Source organism: Elaeis guineensis, chromosome 2 (genome assembly GCF_000442705.2).
Source record: "Elaeis guineensis isolate ETL-2024a chromosome 2, EG11, whole genome shotgun sequence".
Taxonomy (NCBI): Eukaryota; Viridiplantae; Streptophyta; class Magnoliopsida; order Arecales; family Arecaceae; genus Elaeis; species Elaeis guineensis.
Window position 1 is genome coordinate 14431739 of NC_025994.2, and position 19638 is coordinate 14451376.

Below are 19638 nucleotides of genomic sequence, written 5' to 3' on the forward strand. Positions count from 1 at the left end.
ATGTTGTGTTTAAATTGTGTTTATGAATCGTCTGAAAAATTAATGGATAATAACACGTATTATCAAGAGTTAGAACTTGAGATACGTGTCATTAGTGGTTAATTTCTAAATACTCCTGATCAATGGATCATCACGAAAACAGTAAATAATCTGAATAGATTAGTACACAGATCACTTTTTTTCTCAGATAGATGAGTCTCGAGTCTACAGTGTGGAGACACTAGAATGAAAGTGCAGATACTTGATAGAGATCAAGGATACTGAGCATAATCAATATGAAAAATTACTTGGATGTCAGTCCATTCATCAGTGACTTACTCGATATTGTAGTTGTATAGATAGTTCTTTGACCTGCGGTACCTCATCTATTCATAGTGAAATTACTGTAGTTTGACTGTACAATCATTTGATTACCTAGCCATTCAAAATCTTGCAGTGTATGTTGGCTGCAGTAGGTCTATTGTAAGAATAGGATATGCATCAAGATAGAATCTGTCGATCCTGACAGACAGGGGGAGATCCTGTGCAGTTCATGAGACTAAGTCCTAAAATTTATGGCCATGGTAGGTGAATGATAGAAAAGAGTTTTCAGAAGATTTTGCATGAATTTGAGTCTGACATATGACGAACGAACGGATTTGTCGAGTTATCCTTGACCTGCATCTTGTCAGAACTCACAATAGAAGAATTAAACTACACGATAAATATACCTAGATGTTTAATATTTCATTCTACTGAATTACCACTACATACGGCTAGGTGTCACTAGTGGATTATAAGACTCATCGAGTATCATCTTGATGATCGATGATCTTTGATAGACAGAGTTGGAATCATTTCAACCAATCAAAAGAAGTTTCGATGATATTATGATGGAGATCATAGTATATCTCACTATCAGACAGAATAGAACCTATGGTGACACATAAAAAAGATCTTTGTTCGATCAGATGGTTGATTAGCGATTATAAATCACTATTGAATCTAATCTTCAATGTGATTGATGATTAATCCAATACAAGAGTTACAATAAAATAATTCGCTAAGAGTTAGTGAGTTGTAGGAGGATAAATTAGTAATTGGATTGCTAATTAGCTCAATTTGATTGAGCAATGAGGCTAAAATTAAGTTTAATTGAATTGGATTCAATTTGATATGGTTTAGATTTGATTAGATCAAGCCTAATTAAATTATAAGATAACCCAATTACAAAAGGAGATCAATTCTTTGTTCAATTAGGATTTGAGTTTGACTTAATTTCTAATTGAGTTAGGATTTAACCAAGAGAGTTTGGATTCCTATTTGGACTAAGAATCTTCTGTTAATTGGGTGCGACCAATCTCTAATTGGTTTGGAATTAGTTAGGGTTTTAGTGAAACACCAAGAGAGACCAAATTAATTGGGATTCTCTCTCTTGGTGCCGCCCCATGATACCACGCCCCATAAGAAAGTGCACCCCATATTCTTGCGCTATTTTTTTTTTTTGTGAGAAACCAATGCCCCATGTCCCTTCTCCATGCCAAAGGGTTTAGATAAGTTTCCTTTTAAAATCAAACTCCTTATTTGATAATGATTGATCCCTATCTTTCTCTCTTGGATGCCAAAATAAATGAAGATTTGTTTTAGGCATTGAGATGAGATGGAAATTTAATTTTAGCATGAAAAATTAGAAACAAAAGGGTGCATCATATCTCTTGGGAAAGGGGGCTTCTTGTGCATGAAATAGAGGAGAGGCATCTCCTCTTGTGGGCGTGTAGATTCTAGGGTTTCATCTAAGGTTTTGAGAAGAGAGAAAAGGGTTTTCTCATGAGTTTTCTTCTTCCTCCTCTATATCTTCTCCCTCCTCTAGTTCTCCATCATCTCTGAGAGATTTTGAGAGAAAATGACAAAAAAAATCAGCATCAACCATCAGAAGACAACTTCTATAAGGGAGCTAGCATCCTGATGAAGTCAGGAGCCTCTGATTGGATCGAAGATTTCGTGTGGATACCCGTAGAGGTCGGATGCATGTGTGGCTCTGTAGAAATCTCATCAGATTACCACGATCATCATATTATGGTGAAAGGCTATCCGTGCAAAGGTATGAAAATCGGATCTTTAATTTTTTATTTTTATTTAAATCTGATTTTTTTCAGCATCTTACAATATATGTGATCGATCTTGTTAACCCGTAGATTATATCTACTTTACGCATGTTAGATAAATTAAAGTGTTTAATCTAGATCAAAAAATATTTTTCACTGCGTGTTCTAATTTCTACATGCATGTTCCCAGATGTGCGACATCCTTGAAGTAGTATCAGAGTTAGGTTGTCGTTTCACATGCATTTTTTAAGATCTGAAATTCAGATTTAAATATTTGTTAGGAGCTGTTTTTACATTAGATATAAATAATCTAGATATGCATATGTGATATGTGTAGATTAAATTATTAGTGGTCTAGTACTCTTTGAAATTCATAGAAAAGACCGTCCTGCCATAGAGGACTACAGTGGAAGAGGTACCTGTATGAATCAAAAAGAAGAACCATGAAAATAATCTATTTTATAATCTATGAGATGCATATTAATAAATCTGAAATTTATGTAGTTATATATGAGATACATAATCTATTTTAATTTGCATGAGATGCATGTTTATTAGATCTGAAAATTGTATGAGATGTAATTTATTAGATCTGAAAATTGCATGAGATATGGTTTGTTAGATCTAAAAATTATATGAGATGTAGATTTGAAGATACATAAGATGTATATAATTAGATCTAATTTTTGATAAATATATGTAATATATTTGATCATGTTTAGATCAGGTGTTATGCTTATGTATGAGATACATAGATTTTTAGTTTAAATCTGAAAGTAGTTTCGACATCTAAACTATCTCATGTTCATAATGCACTTAATTAAAGATCTAAAATTATGAATTAAAAATCTAAAATTAAGTATTAAAGATCTGAAATTAAGATTAAAATCTAAAATTAAGAATTTAAGATCTTAATCTTAAGCATAAAATATGAGGATTTGGATTTCGGTAGTTCAATTAGGTCTAGTAATTCGATTACTTTTAGGTAATCGATTAATATATGGTAGGGCTCAATCAAGATGAGCGGTTGACCCATGTCAATCAAAAGTTGATTAGGATTAATTCAAGAGTGCTCGAGATCAATCCTAAATTGATCACATCACTTAACAGTCTCATATTGGATCGACTAACTTAAAGATCTAATTTGGCTCAATGATTTGAGCCTGAGTTACACAAGCTAATCTATTCGAAATTTATTGACCTATTGGTGTTTAAGAAAAGTGATTTGGTTCGACTTAAAGAGAGGTGGTTCTTTAATTCATTTCGTTTGCTGATCTGGCCAATTTATTGGTGTCTAAAGAAAGCAACCGGGAGGCCCCCACCGATCTTATACTTTTCTGATCAATTTGGTTGATTAGCCTAAATGTGGTTGCTTAGTGATTCGAGTTAGCTCATGCCCTTAGGGTTAGCCATAATAGTTATGACTAATTAGGATTAAAGAGATCTAAATTAAAAATCTCCTCAATAATATTAAGTCGAGGAGTCTTCCACCATTGTAGAATACCATGCCTTCTCTCATGTTAACTATTCTCGGTTAGATACAGTGGTTCAGTTGCATCAGGAGGGAAGCAATCACTCTATTGGCATTAGATGCTGTGGAGTGGAGATGGGGTTGGACCCAATATTTGTCAGGTGAGGGTCCAATGACGGCTTCACTCGCGCTCAATGGTAGGTCTGACTTAACTAAGGAATGAGGCCAAGATTTGTCGGGTAAGATCTCAGGATTTAAAGATAAAATTTGCTGTAATTTGCTTGAGAAGTATTGAGCAAGAGTTGTCCACTCATTGGTTGACACATTCATCAAGATCTGTCAGGTGAGGTAGTGTGCCAATCGGTGGGACCGCAGTATCCACTAGGAACCTTAAGTCGCGTACGGGTTTCCGCTTTCCAACCCGAGGAGTATTGGGATCTGAAGAAAAAGTGGGAGCTAAATTTATTTTTAAAATAAATTTTCAAAAATCAACTAAAATCAATTACAAAAGTCTAACTAGAAATTTATTCTTTCTGTAAGAAATTGTCTGCCTCTAATAATCTAGCCCGCATTTTAGAAATCAACAAATTGCTAGGTTCCAACTGTAAAGATTGGCTAGGGGTCTTAAAAAATATTTTGAGTTCCGAGAAGCAAGATTGTGTCTTAGATCAGGAAATGCCAATAAGAATCTTGAAAAGTTCAAGGGACACATTTTTAGAAGGTATGTCCCCTTGCTACATCATGGTTATCTTTTCACATTTTTTGTGTTCAAGGGTCTTCTACAACAATTTAATGGCTGCCCAGCAGCTTATCTTACAGAAGACTCAATTGCTGCTGGAGATCGGTATTGCAGAGATTCAACTGCTACTGGAGATCGATATTGCAGAGCTTCAATTGCTACCGGACTTCAACTTTTCTTACATGTGCTATATACTAATCTGTCTGCTATAATAATTCAATGGCTGCCCATGGCCTCCCATCACAGAGTTTTATTGCTTACATGTGGTCTTCTCTTGCTCCAGATTGTACTTTGTTCAGATGTTCGTTGCTTATCTTCTTTGTTGTGGTCATACATATGGTCCTCTTTGTTTGTATTTATGCTCCTTCTCAGCAGGTCATCTGAAGCCATTTTGTCATCAACATATTTTGTATCCCTTTACTGTTTGTTAATGTCAGCCTCTATCCTTTACCCAAAACAAAAAAAAGAAAGAAAATAGAGGGACCAAAGTTGAGTCAACACCGACCGAGTCCGTTGTCCATTTGGACCTGAAAAAAGAGAGCAATTCCTGTTTAATTCAATCAATACCGTCAATCAGCTCACCATTACTCCCCTTCAAGAGATAATGCTGTTCCCTTATATTCTGACAATGGATCGGTGCAAAATCTTTGTATTTCTATCCCTCTCCACATAATTCTTGATTGTTATTTCCAAAACATCTCTTGCTATCAAAGAATAGAGTAATGGCTGGCCAGCTTGGAACGGAGTGTAGTCAACTTTTCCAAAGACAACTCCCTGTACTGACCCCCCTCATCTATAATTCAGCAATTGATGCTTCCATTTGCTCCAGCCCCCTGAAAATATTTTCCATGCATTCCCTATTCCATCCATGCCAGAAGAAAGTTTCAAATGCCAATAGAACTAGCATGATAGCATCATTTTCATTCACAGGAAACAATCCACCAATCAACTAGTGACCAATCCAAAATAAGCATTACCGCAGGTTACCTACATTTATGTACAATGGTACATGAACATGACACTGATTCAACTATTTAGAATCCAGGTAGTTTATATTACAAATGGTGGCATCTAATGTTGTAACTATAGCCAACATAATATTCCTAGGCAATCTTCAACTGTAATTGCCCATGGCCTTCTGATTTGTCTGCAGCTCAGTTTCAAGAATCCACACTGCCATCACCCTTATTACATTCATTGGCGCCTCCATCATCATCACCAAGATTACCATTACCTGAATTGCTGACCTCCCTTGCAGGAGCAGGATCACTTGGTAAAGCAACATCCATCCTATTTATGCCACCTCCTTCGAGCACTTCTGGGTCCACAATCCAAGCTCCAGCATTATGAATCCTTCCTTCCGAGCATACTGGGTCATCCTCACCTCTTGGAAGGGCTTTACTTACCAAAGCCAGTGGTTGCCTAGTCAGGTCCAGGAGCGAAGAATAAGCAAGAAATATGAATAATTTTGTTTATCCCAGAGTTTAAAGTCAGAACTAGAATACTGGGCTATGGGAAATTACCTCTCTTGAAGACGCAAGTTATAGTGGACAAGCGCAAGATCATTCAACCTCTCCTGCTCCAATCTATTCTTGCTCGAATGCACACTTTCATTCATGGTCACAGTCCTATCAGATGTAGTTATGCTGCATGTCTGGCTTAGAATCCTAACAGCGAAGCGCTGGAGATCTGGATAGTCTGATGCATAAAGAGACCACCACGTGGCTGAACACAGTTCATTACACGAAAAAGCAAAACTTGGATCAGTCCAGGAATGCTAAGCAAGCAACAAAGATCTTACTGCAGCTAACAATTAAATGACAATAAACTTAAAATCACCTGGAGACAATGATTCTCTTCCTCTTAATGCCACAGGCCGACTGAAATCTCCCACAGCATCCTCATAGAAAGCTTTATGCTTAGTAATGTTATCCTGTGCTGTCAAATCAGGCTCTAAAGTCTCGATGCAATCAAGTAAACCTTTCTGAATCACGTTATTGATGGAAAAGGTGGGGCTAAAATATATGGAAGGATTAAGATAATAAGCAGCAGCATACAGGGGGCTATGGAGCTCATCTCGTACATGACCAATGACCTCCAAATATGGCAAGTAATCAGATTCCTTGTTATCAAAAGCTGAAATAATTTCTTTCTTTGCCTTTTCCATTGAATCATGTAGATATCCCATGGAAGGCCTTTCTCTGCTATCCAGTAGGTTAAGAACTGTGATAAGCGGTTTGGAGACTTTCATGATTTTTGTACATGATTCCCAAAATTGTGGATCTAACACAATTCTCATCACATCCATTCCCACTCTTTGTTTAGACAAAGATGACTGCTCCCAATTGGTACTAGTAAATATCTGCTGAAGAGAGTCTCTGACAGATACAATGTTCTGTAAAGTCAGAAAATTCATTACAAACTCTGTCATGGCATGCTGAATAAGATCCCTTCCTTCAGTTTTCTCCCTCAGTAAATTAAGAACCCAAGCACTGTTATATGTTAACTGACATATTTTCTTTGCCTTTGCCAATAACCCATTCACTTCATCCATTTCACCAAGGCCCTTGAGCATTAGTTCAATGCAATGATTTGCACACACACTCCAAAAAAAGGTCTTGTACTTCTTCATTAATGCCCTTCCTGCAGCTTTGTAGCAAGGTGCACTATCTGTTATAAAATTCACAACGTTTCTAGGACCAACATCTTGAACAATGCTATCAAATAAACTAAGCAGACCTTCTGAGGTATTTTCAATGTCAGAAGCATCTACTGACTTGAGAAACATGGTTCCCTTTGGACAATAGATGAAGAAATTAATAACAACCCGACTAGTTTTATCCATCCACCTATCAGCCATCACAGTACAACCCGTCACTTCCCAAGACTTTCGAAGCTCATTACAGATATCGCCTACTTCATGGACGCATCTATTTAATAACTTACCTCGCAAAGAATGATAAGAGGGCATCTTGTATCCAGGTCCTGCTGTAGCAATTGCATCAGCCATTCTTTGAAAATAAATTGAATTTGCTGCATTGAATGGTATGCCAGTATCATACATAAATTTTGCAACTGCAATATCAGCATGGTCTATACTTTCTTGTGAAGCAAAAGTATGTTGTACTGTAGCCAGAGCTATTGTTGAAGCCTGTGGAATGTGCAACTTTTTGATTCTCTTTCTTTTATTGGGGCTCCCTTCATCCACTTCCTTTCCTCTTCTTTCGCCAGAACCCTCCCGTGTGGAAATTGCATTGAGGATCTCAGAATCATACCCGTCTCTGCTCTGTTGAGTGGAGCTTGTAACAGCCTCAGAGTCTTTCTGCTTTTTAAGTCTTTCCAAAACCTTGAACCCCAGATGTTGTTGCATTTGTGTTCTGATATCATCAGGTACTTTCTCACATGGAGCTATATTCCCTCTTTCTCCTGCTAAATGTTGTTTAAGACGAGAAATCCCACCTCCTAATATTACCTTAAGGCAGTATTTGCACTGTATCTTTTGTCTGTCCCCATTTACCATCATTCCATGAGCCCATCCAAGGTCAGTGGCTCTAGGAGGTGCCAAACCCTTCAAAGATTTAGAAAAAAGAACAGAATATAAGAGCAAAGCAGTTCTACAGAGAAGAGTGATAACCGATGGTTTTACAATAGCATAGACAAGGAGAAAAGACAGCAATATATTGGTGAAGCAACATAGATTACATACTTGTTCATCCTTGCACGAGATAGTAGAAAAGGCATCAAAGAACTCCCTTGTGCCAACAATGAACTGTTGATCCGATGACTTGGGAGCTACATCAGGCAAGTAAAATGGCAGTCATAGAGAAAAATATCAGTTATTATAATCTAGAATTTAGCTAACTAAGTCTGAGGCATAAAATAGAAAAACCTAGACAATACTCCAACATTTTAATTTAATTACATCCAGCAGCCATTTCTATGAACCATTAAACAAATAGATATATAATTAAGTCTTCTCCTTCAGATACATCAAAACAATTCCCACAATGATAACAGCTACTCAAATAACAAGCATAGAAAAGTTATAAACCACTAAACAAAGGTTTACTTATTTTATATTGATAGGAAATGCTTACTGCAAATACAAAATAAAAAACCAAGCTTATTCTTATTGGGAAGCTTATACAAGGACTTCTAGAAGAAATAACATGCGCTTGCCATTCTTTCCAACTGACACAAAACTCGGAAAATAAAACCTCATAAAGTTACTAGGGAACCAAAATATAAATGCAACCATACTCGTTTAAAAGTAACAAAATACTTGCTAGGAAAAAATAGAGGCAAAAAGTTGCATCATATCTATAATACCATATTGGGTAAGCTTTATAGGTTCTGCTCTATCGTGGGCACTGATCATGTATTGAATCCAAAAGGAAAAATACCAGAATATCCCTTCTCATTTCCTTGCGCCCAAATCTTTGTTGGTCTTACACACTCCATTTTTGGAATTTCAGTTAATGGACAAGCTGACTGAATGCAAAAAATTTGCAATCAAAAGCCGCATCATACACAAAACAAAAACAAACCTCACAATCTTTATGAGTCCAAACCTATTTGTGAGTCCAAAAATTTACAAAACTTGGCCACTTTGCATCAAAGTAAGGCCAAGACTTCTGAAAGTTAAAGTGCCATGAGCTCTTTTCTATCTATTTTTATTTAAGCTTTCTTTTGTACCCCCGCTCCCCTTCTTCGTCCTCAACTTTATTCAGGGACCTTCTTAAAGTTTCTTTTTGGACTGCTGCACATGACTAAACAATTTCAAATGATCATCACTTTGTCCTCTATCAGTACTTGGTAGTAATCATAAGCATTGTAATGCTGAGAGAAGTTAATGCTGCATGCCAATTTGCCTAAACCAAATAGAAAAGGATTTGAAACAGCTAAAAGCTCACACCAGTGGGAAGGGATTTAAAGGAAATCATTTGAATATATAATTGCACCTGTAAATAGAATAATGAATAGGCCTACAGCTACCAACAAAGTACCTGGAGAGGAGATAAGTTGATGCAAGGAATCTTGAAGAAAAAATATTCCAAACTTCTGATTCACATGCTCATGTAGAGAATGAAAGGGTTCAAGTGGGTTGCTAAAAGACAAGGAGAAGTGATCTGCTTGGCAAGAAGAAAGATTTCCTTCTCCCCAATTGGATCAAGTTGGTATTAGAGCGTCGGTCCTCTATATTTGTGGGGGATTTTTAGTGCATAGTCCAGACACGCAAGCAATACAAGCAATCAGGAGAAGGGCTATCCATGCTTCAATTACATCGAAGGACAAAGAGTATGACTGCTAGTTATTCCTCGATGGATGATGAGATGAAAGGACATCTCACACAACTAAAGAAAAAGATTACCCCACTCATCGAGATCGTTTCTAAATTGGTGGTACCTTCAATGCAAACATAAGTACCAACAACTCCTGTTGCGAAACTGTCTCCAATGTTTGGAGAAGAAGATCCTCCATCTAGCGAGGAGGATGAGCAACCCAAAGGTGCGAACATTTTCTCTCTTCAATCATTTAAAGTTGAAGCTCGAATCGAGATCTCCGTATGCAATGGGATTGTTGATGCAGAAAAGCTAGATAACTAACTAGACCAATTAAAGGCCTACTTTACTATCTATGGATACTCTAGTATCTAAAAGGTAGATTTTGCTCATCTCAACCTTATTAATCATGCTCTCATGTGGTGGACTTCATACATGAGAAACAACGATGTTTCTAACCCGACATGAAGCACATTCAAAGGCTTAATCAAGAAGCAGTTTTATCCAATCAGCTACAAGGAAGATTGATGGATCAAGTGGCAGTACCTATGGCAGAAGTATAATCAATCTGTTCAGGACTATACCATCGAGTTCCACAAGTAAGAAATCTCCCTCAAAATCTCCATCAACAATCATGCAATTTTCATGAAGTACGTTGAAGTCTCCATAAGAACATCCAAAAGAAACTGAAACTCTTCAAAGTTGAAGACATCAGAAAAGCGAGTGTGAAGGCCATGAGGATTGAGGAGAAGAATCAATCTAAGACAAGAAGAATAAGTAGCATGTCAATATGACTCAAAAAAAATTATTGCGATCGTTGCAATCTTCACTGACACATCAAGGAGAAATATTGGAAGCTTCACCCTGAGTTAAAGCTGAAAGGGAAAAAGCTGAAGGATAACGATTCTAAGAAGAAAGAGAAGGAAAAGAAGACGGCCCTTAATGCTATGGAGGTTGAGGAGCTATTCGAACTTGAACAAAGAAGATCAAGATCAGAAACCATCTTCGGGCAAAGCCAGGTGCTTCAACTGTGAGACGGAGAAACAGGCATTTCCCCACCTTCAGTTCTGATCCAACGGGAGTGAAATCTCCTAGACAAGGAGAGCTCTGATCCAGGTAGATCATCAGACTCGATATAGAGTACTTTGACTACTACAGATATCCAGAAGGATCATTAGACTCGATATGGATTACTTTCGACACTATGAGGGCTTAATGCGATTCGCATTGGCCATTATGAGCAGGCTAGATAGAATCTATGAGCAAGATCTGTCATATCAAGAAGTCAAATCATACACCAAACTTTAGGAGACCATAAATTAATCATACGATGCTCGATTGAAATGATATTTTATTTGAAATTAAGTATCTTTTCGAGATCTACAATTTTGGGCATATCCCCAAAAGGCTACATCAGGCCAAAATTGCATTATTTGGGCCTCGAAATAGGCTGGTCAAATCGAAACTTTGTTTTTCATAAAAGACTTTGATCGGAAGCTATCTTCCAATCTATGAAGAATTAGGTAGGATGACAGAAAGCAACGCTAATGTGAAGTCAAGATATATCTCCTATAAAACTTTAGTATTTTTTCATGATTTTTATATTTATCATACCCTTTTTAGAGAGCTAGTTCTATTTAAAGTGTGAAGAGGAGTCTAACCGAACTTGTTCAATGGTGGATGTCCTTCTAGAAGATAAGAAGAAGAATCTAATCGAAATTATGCAAGGATAGACCTCACTATTATAAATAGAGGCTATGTACCTCAGTTTATGGCATGAAGAATTAATCAATAAAATAAATGGGGATTTAAGCTCTACTTTCGCAATTTTTCCATCATTTTTTTTATAAGATTCGAGTTGAGTGAGTTGAAGGAATCTTCCTTCTCCTCGACCAGATTGAGAAGGAAAATAACTCCTAGTTTAGCAAGGCATTACAAGATTGTTACATCTTTTAGATTAGGTCTAATGCTGAATAACTAACCAAACTACATAAAACTCCTTCGTAGCATCCAACAATCCAATTAAATTTTAAAATGGTCATGCATTGTGGATTTAGGTATAGGACGTGCTAGTCCATGCCGCCTGGAAAATAATATGCCAACGGCAAACCAGCACATGGCACAAAAGTCTGCTAGTGCTTGGTTCACTACAATTAATCATGTGTGCTAATGCATGCCTAGCACTCGCACTACATGGTACATTATGATACCTAAAGTGCCAATTCTAAGCTAGAACATGCAAACAAATAGTACTTAATACATTGTTAGCATAATTAAACATGACTCAATCTTCAATATCCTTAGTACTTCCAATATACCCCTTAATTGCTAGAAAAGGGAGGAGGCATAAGTTCAAGTTCAAGTATGGATGCAAGAAATCAGATATTTAGAAAACATTTGAAGCAAGCACTTATGAAGCAAATAATGTTGTGACACTTGTCAAGGTCAAATAGGCATTGACCAGTCTGACCCACCACTCCATCTATGTCAGGGTGGGTCAAACCTAAATCCATTTTCATAAAAACACATTCAATTGGTCACCAAGTAGTTCCATCATCTGAACCACCTGGACAAACGTCGAAGTGTCCAGGGGCTCCAGTTCCATATTAAGAAAAGAGGAAAACTGTATTATGTTTTTCACCCAACCCAACCCCATGGTTCTCAAGCGAAAAGCTCTCCATTGCCCGGTCCTCTTCAACCTCAAGTCTTGCCAATGGATGTCAAAAAGAGCTAGTTGAGAGGAGATGGCTAAAGGACATCACCAGCAAGAGATCATGAAAACTAGTTGCTAGAAAGAGGTGATCAATCTCCTCCTCTTCCTTCCTTTTTTGGCTCCCAATCAGTTGCAGGTGCTCAAGAGGTATCCAGCCATCAGCTACCAACCATCGAAACCAAAGACCGGCAATGATTGAAGAATTCTTTTTCTTGATCAACTGCTTATACTTTTATCTTACATGGTAATTGTTTTTCACCTGTGAATATGCTATTACATATTCAAAGATTGTTATTTGGCTTAGTTTTGATTGTTGCATAGGTTGATATACTTCAGCAAAGTTCTGAAATAGTTTGGGATTTCAAAGCTATATTCCAAACTTTGATTTCTCTTTTTTCTTCCCTTAGGGCTTGTTTGGCTGGGTTAATTTGGCATGAAAAAATAAATCCCATGTTAGATTGCCATGTTTGGTACGAAAAGTGGATCAGAAAGATGGTAAAATAAATAATGGGTCTCATGTCTATTTTCCTAAGAGAGAAGGTAAAAAAAAGCCATCAACAGAATGGCATTTTATTCCGATGCTAGGTTACCGAGTAATAATAATATGAAAATATTATTTCTTGAAAAAAATGCCCTCACGTATATTATATTAATATTATATTAATTATCTTAATATAATTAATATTAATTATATTAATAATTACACATATATTAATATATTGATTAATAATATTTTGAATAATAATATATTTAATACATTGATATATTAATAAATATTAACGATTAATCAATAAATAACAAATATTTATTAATTACAATAAATCTAACATAGAATTTATAATAATTAATATATTTATATATACACCAAAACATACTAAAACTTATTTATCATAAGAAATATATTTTCTAATATACATAATTAATTTAAAAATATTTATTAACTCATGTAAGTATATTTTAATATTTGAAATAGCCAATATTGACAATGTTAATGCAAGCAAGCCATAAATAGCTAACAAATGTATTAAGAAAAAAAATATCATTACTTGAAGTGTTTATTTAAGGGCATTATTGAAAATTTTGCAATATTCCCATAAAAAATTACCTTCAACCAAACATAGTAATCTTTATCCAATGCTATTTTCTCAAGTAATTTATCCACTAATTTTTATATATAGAAACATACATGTTATCCTATTTCAATTAGATTTGTGCCTTTAGTTGGTGCTTGAATTCATGACCGTGCTATCTGACATTTTTTATCATTTTAATAATTTTATAAATTATTTACTAATTTCTAGAGCTTTTATTGATGATTCATGTTCACATTGTTTGGCTAACCACTAGTTGAAAATTAAGAGTTAAAATGACTACCATAGTTTTGCACTTTAGTGCATATCTCCAAGCAGTAAGAATCCAAATCAGTTGCAATATAGAAATATACGACAAGCTATACATCGCACTTGCATAACCTTGCATTTCTTAATGCATTTTTAAAAGTTTTGCTGTTTGAAATTAGACTCCGGAAAGTAACAAGTAACCCAATCATCCAACAGCATGCTACACTTGGTCACAATGTGCCCTGACCTATGTTGCTTCAATTCTAGTGGGATGTCGATGTTAGAAACTAGTATAGTGTTTAGAATCTTCAAATCTAAAAATTAACAATTTGGAAACATGATAGATATATACATACATGCATGCATAGACTCTACACCCTCGAACCTAAATGCATGTATAAAATTTCTTGTCATGATATTACAAAACATAGTACATCACCAGAGAACAATTACATGCATATTATGAAAAAGTAATCAATAATTGAGCAAAAGCATGGCCTACTTTACACAGTGGGCCTTGACACCACAATAAGGTTGCTTCATTGTGACCTCGGTGTCACAGGTTCGAAACATAGAAATAGCCTCGTAGCACACATAAGCCCCATGCATTAGGATGTTCCTTAAGTGATGCATGCCTTGTAGATATAATGATTGTGTTTCTTAAGTACCATATACATAGACATAAATATATTAGAAATTTTTAGTGACCCATTAGGGGATAAAGGTGGTGAGAGGAAAGGAGAATGTATTAGATTGTGCGAGATCTGGCTTATGACATTCAAGGATTATATAAATATAAATTGAGAAAACACATTTTAAACAGCAAATCAACCTCCGCACAAAGAAAAAAAAAAGACTTCAGAGTTTTCTTCGTGGCAAATATTAGTAATCTACCTTGGCATAATAAACTAGGTTATATAAAGCACAGAGAAATTTGTAGACCCAACCCTTCATGTCCACTCTAACCTTACTTGGAAAACTATCTTCCAAAACACACTCACCTTTTATTCCTTAACAAAGTCGTGAGTCACCCCTTTCACCTAGAATTCCACCATCCCCGCTCTATCCAAAACAAAAGAATCCAGCGACATTGTTAAAAGTGGTCTCCTAGGTATGGTTTTCAAAACCGTCCCGAACAGGACGGTTCCGGGCATGCCGAACTGGATCGGAGGGGAATTGGGACGGTTTCGGCCAGATTTTCGAAAATGATCCGAACCGATTGGTTCGGTACGGTTTCGGACCGAACCAAACCGTACCAAACCAAACCATACCGAACCGACCAATTCGGTACGGTTCAGTCCGGTTCGGCTCGGTTTTCCTTTTTTTGGTGGTTGTGGGACTTTTTTTTGATTTTTTATTATCGGTACGGTACCGTACCATACCGATCGGCAACCGACATGAGGTCCGATACTGGTATTTAAAAACTTGCTCCTAGGTACTTAATTTGGCCAGCTGCTTAGGCCAAGCTTGCTTGAACTGTACCTCTTTATGGGTATCTTTTCTCTCTTTTTTCTCTATTTAAGTCCCCATATTGGACAAGTGGGAGGGAATTGAAGCTATCACCAGCCTAGTATAGCCAGTGGGCTGATCAATGACTGCCGATAAGTCATCCTAGGATGCTGGCCCCCTGTGGTGCCTATGGTAACCAGCCCACCTCTTCTTCATTTGGCCATTCTTATGCATTTTTGCCCAAATTTTTTCCCTTTGTTTTGGTTGCCAGCTTCCAATCAGCTTGCCTTCTTCCACTTATTGCTAGTTACTGGTTACCTACCAGTGTTTTATAGCTTGGTGGATGCTACAGTGACAATAATGCTATTACTACTCTCCTTGTGGATTTTGATTTTTGGACTTTTATGTGTAAAACTGTGTTCATGATGCCATAGAGGAAAAGGAGTATATATAGAATATATGCACATGCTTATTTATGCATGTGATTACAAGTATATATAATAAAAGCCAGCAGAGCTTTCCTCCCTAGGCAACTGCGTAATCACCTAGGAGCATGCCTAGGCCATACAAGGGGTCTAAAGCTTGGCCTCATCCAAGCAATTTGACAACCTTGAAATCTAGTATATAAATTGCATAAAGAATGTGCACAAATATAGCTATGACCAAGGGCATATCCTCAAGAGTATAGGGAGTTAAAAGCAACAACAGATAGTTTCAGGATGCCTTGCGGTATAAATTTGAGTGTTAACAAGTGAAGAAGACATGTAAGCATAAAATTTAGTTTGCTAGGGATCAGGATACTACGATGGATAAGTGGTAAAATTGAAGAGGGGGTTAAATTCAGATGTAGAAAACCAAGTGCCATGATGCATATAAGTCATGGAGGGTTAAAATATTTTTCTGGCCACATGCATAGGCCAAAGATAGCCATGGATAGTGGTTAAATTTTAGAATGTCATAGGATAGAAAGATAACTATATTGAAAAGATACATGGAGTCACAACTATTTTAGAAGATCGAGCCTTGTACAGAACTTTTAGCCATCTAGGATCCACAGCTCTTCTAGATAGATTTTGAATTATATAATTTTGCTGATTATGTTTAAAGGCCTCAACTTTGTGGTTTAAATAATTGAATCTCACCTTATGCAAAGAGGAATATTTTTTTTTTCTTTATGTTATATTACTCATGATGATTTGTGTTTCCATCATCTCTTTTGCCAGTTTGTTTTTTGAAACTAAAATTGAGTATTTATGGCTGCTGACAAAGGTAGGCAAACAAATCACTTGCAGCCATCACTTTTTTGTTTGAGAAATACTTCCATGGCAGGACATGTGATTTGCCTGATCCTACTCATGCATCGATATAAGTTAAAAACCACAAAGTATACCAATACAAATCAAAGAGAAAAATATCTCAAAAACCACTCTATGAACAACCTAGATGCCCAAGTAAATTGCACATGGGAGTAAGCAGAAGTATCCTAGAGAACAACAGTCGCCAATATCATTTGAAAATAAGCATGTTGTGTGTTTACGTAAATTGGTGATAGCTAATCGAACCATACAGGCATACTTCAAAAAATAGCCAGTGCATAAAATGCACATACATTATTAGGGAAATAGTAACTAATTTGTCCATCTTGATTGTCATCAGAGAAAATGTTAAAACTCTCAGTACAAGACACATAATTGACAAAAAAAAAAGGTGATTCTTGGTATTAGTAATACAACAAAACAAGATGAGTATGATCTCAACTAATAGCATGAAGATAAGTCCTAAAAATTTCTGCAGCGTGAAAATAAACACAGAAGTACTGATTTGAATTTGCATGTAAGATAATCAATCAAACTTGCTCATGTAAATATAAATTTAATAAGAAGGACGGGAATATTAAAGACCATACAGTGAATTTCTGCTTCCTGTAAGGTCAGAAGTTCCTGTCTAGTATTTGTCTCATCTGGGTCTGATGCATCTGTTTCCATGTTACCATTGGTGGAAATTGGTACTAAAATAGCCCCCTCTTCGATCCTTCTTAGTTTCTTTTTGGATGGCCTCCTGGGTTTTAATGTGGCTAGGTGCTTCCTTATAGTCTCTCTTACTTCCTTGGGGACAGCTTCGCAGCCCTTAATTTCCCCTCTTTTGCTTGCCAAGTGTTTCTTGAACCGTGTAATACCCCCAATCATAGTCCTGTGGCAATAGTTACACTGCACATGGTGTCTGTGTCCCCCGATCATTGTACCATGTTGCCACCCTATATCCGGAGGACGAGGCATTCTGCTATAGTCAATTTCGGAATCTAAAATTTCATGTTCCCAGAACAATGCTAGAAACCTGCAATACAGCAAACACAATGACAACAGCATATAAGCAATGTGAAATTAAATTCGAGGATAGCATGCAAAGTGACAAGCATCATGTAGGTACTGCAATTTATATACAAGTGGCATCAAGAATTCTGCAAGGATATAGAACTAAAATAAGTAAGAGCAACAATCAAAAGCAACTACATTTTTGTCAAATTTGTTTATCCATGGTCTACACTAAAGTTTTACCTATATTATGTTTCTAGTCATGGTCTACACTAAAGTTTTACCTATATTATGTTTCTAGTTATAGATTGCTTACAGACTCATACATTTGAAGCATCCATATTAAGTTGCTTTAGAAAATCAACATGGTTCCACTTTCCCAGCTTCCATTTGCATCAGATTTTACCTCGCATATTATAGCATCAAAGTTCATAGTAGAGGCTAATGAAGTCCAAATTTATGTTCTTCAATTGCTACCAATCCAATGAAGACTTCATCTCACCCTCCTTTCCTTTAGTTTTTAAAACTCAGACAGCTAGAAGGAAGGTTCCTCCAGTTTCCAACTTGCAAATTATCAAGATCCAGAGATAAGCTCACAGGATAAACCATCAGAAATGTGATCAAGATTAGTGATGACAATGAAGAGAAGAATCACACTCTCTATTCTATCTATCCCACTTCTCTGTTTCTTCCCTGATCATAATAAATAAGCAAGAACTAGTGCTTCTATATATACCATTAAGAGATCACCATTCCATCTTCTGCAGATCAAAATATATAAATAAATAAAGCTTGCACCAGCAACATAATTCAATTTTTGATTTCTGCTCTAGATTGATTCATCAAAGATCGTAAACAAGCAAAAAGAATTGAGCATAGAATCTACAATCTAACAACCAAAAAGTGATCTAAAAGAAACAAACAGAAAGACACTAGTGCAATTCAACAAGAATGCAACCGGCACCGGCCGACCTACTTTACCCTAGGCGTAGAAACAGAACGAAATGGATGGAAAAAGTCGTGTTAGAAGCTCACCGGAGGTGGGAATCCGAACGGACGTCAGGATCTATCTCTCGTCGCCGCCCTCCTTCCCCTTCTCCGTTGTCCTTCGGCCGGCGTTCCGATAAGCGGGAGAAATCGCTGCGACCGATCTGCCGAATCGGGCCGGGAGGAGGATCCGGCGACACCGACCGCGTATCATACCGCCATCGAATCGGCGGGGGAGCGTATCCTTGGGAAAGATCTCAGTGGACCTACCGGCGTGCCGGGGCGAGATTCGGTTCGTTTCGATCGGATTCGGTGGTGGATTTTGGGGGCGATGCCGAAAAAAAAGCCGCGTCTGGGAGAGGGGAAACCACACCGGTCCCGATAAATCGATGTTATTTTAACTTGGGGGCGAGAGATGATGTCGCCAATGTAACGGGGAGATGGTGCGCTCCGGTGTCTTGTTTGGTGCTGCAGTCTTTCCGCCGTTTCGTATCGTTTTTTTTTTTTTTTTGGTTTTTGATTTTTCCGGTTTGGTCAAAGCAGTCAGGCAGCCATGCGGTTAGTTTTTTTTTAAAAAATGTAACTCATCATTTAGGCCTTTGTTTGACTGCAACCTTATGTTTCTGACCTACTTACGCACATCCTTTTTGCACAATTACAAACAAATCGGGGCAATCATAAAATGCTAACTTGGAATTAAGGATGCAAATAAAATTTAAAATTAAATAGAAATTATACATAAATAGTATTGCGGAGGTAATTTACTAATCAGATCGACCTCTCTTATGTGGGGCATGCCCAAGACGATTTGACAAAATCGCACTAGATGCAGAACAGGATCTCGACCCTGCGTCCAGACTAATGACTCAACTAATCACATAGATGAAGTCCGCGACGGACACCTACGACTAACAACTTTGATCTGAATGTTGACGGGTGAGATTCATCCCATAATAAATGACAAGAACATGGTCCAACGATTTAAAAAATCAGATCTAACAAACCTATAGATTCCGGCTAACAGCCTACGAGCTCATTCTCCATATAAGAGAGGTACGAAGGGTATCTTGAGGTAAGCAAATTCAACGAGAAGGAGAACAAAGAGAAGAATACTCCACTCTCCCATATCGTCTCTCTCTTCTCTATTATTCTTAAGCTCTGGCTAACTTAAGCATTATAGAATCCCTTACAGGAGCATCCCCAACGAAAGTGGACTTTTCTTGCAAGTTTTTTTCAGTGTTTTGGATCTCGAACAGTATTC

At 36.9% G+C, this 19638-nt stretch overlaps 1 protein-coding gene across 1 annotated transcript; it reads right to left on the reverse strand.

Annotated features, from left to right (window-relative positions):
• Positions 1-5244: 5244 nt before the first annotated feature.
• Positions 5245-18720, reverse strand: LOC105059810 (uncharacterized). The gene is made up of 6 exons (XM_010943262.4): positions 18426-18720; positions 16985-17412; positions 8001-8086; positions 6134-7862; positions 5818-6019; positions 5245-5716 (listed from the first exon to the last, which is right to left on the reverse strand). Exons 2-6 carry the CDS (start codon positions 17352-17354, stop codon positions 5455-5457), a joined length of 2649 nt encoding a protein of 882 aa, XP_010941564.1. The 5' UTR covers positions 17355-17412; positions 18426-18720; the 3' UTR covers positions 5245-5454.
• Between the last annotated feature and the right edge of the window lie 918 nt (positions 18721-19638).

Coding starts and splice junctions, on each gene's coding strand:
- LOC105059810 (XM_010943262.4), bottom strand. CDS start 17,354: ATGCCTCGTCCTCCGGATATAGGGTGGCAACATGGTACAATGATCGGG. Junction 8,087..16,984: donor ACAGGAAGCAGAAATTCACT/GTATGGTCTTTA, acceptor TGCCTGATGTAG/CTCCCAAGTCATCGGATCAA. Junction 5,717..5,817: donor AACTTGCGTCTTCAAGAGAG/GTAATTTCCCAT, acceptor GGACCTGACTAG/GCAACCACTGGCTTTGGTAA.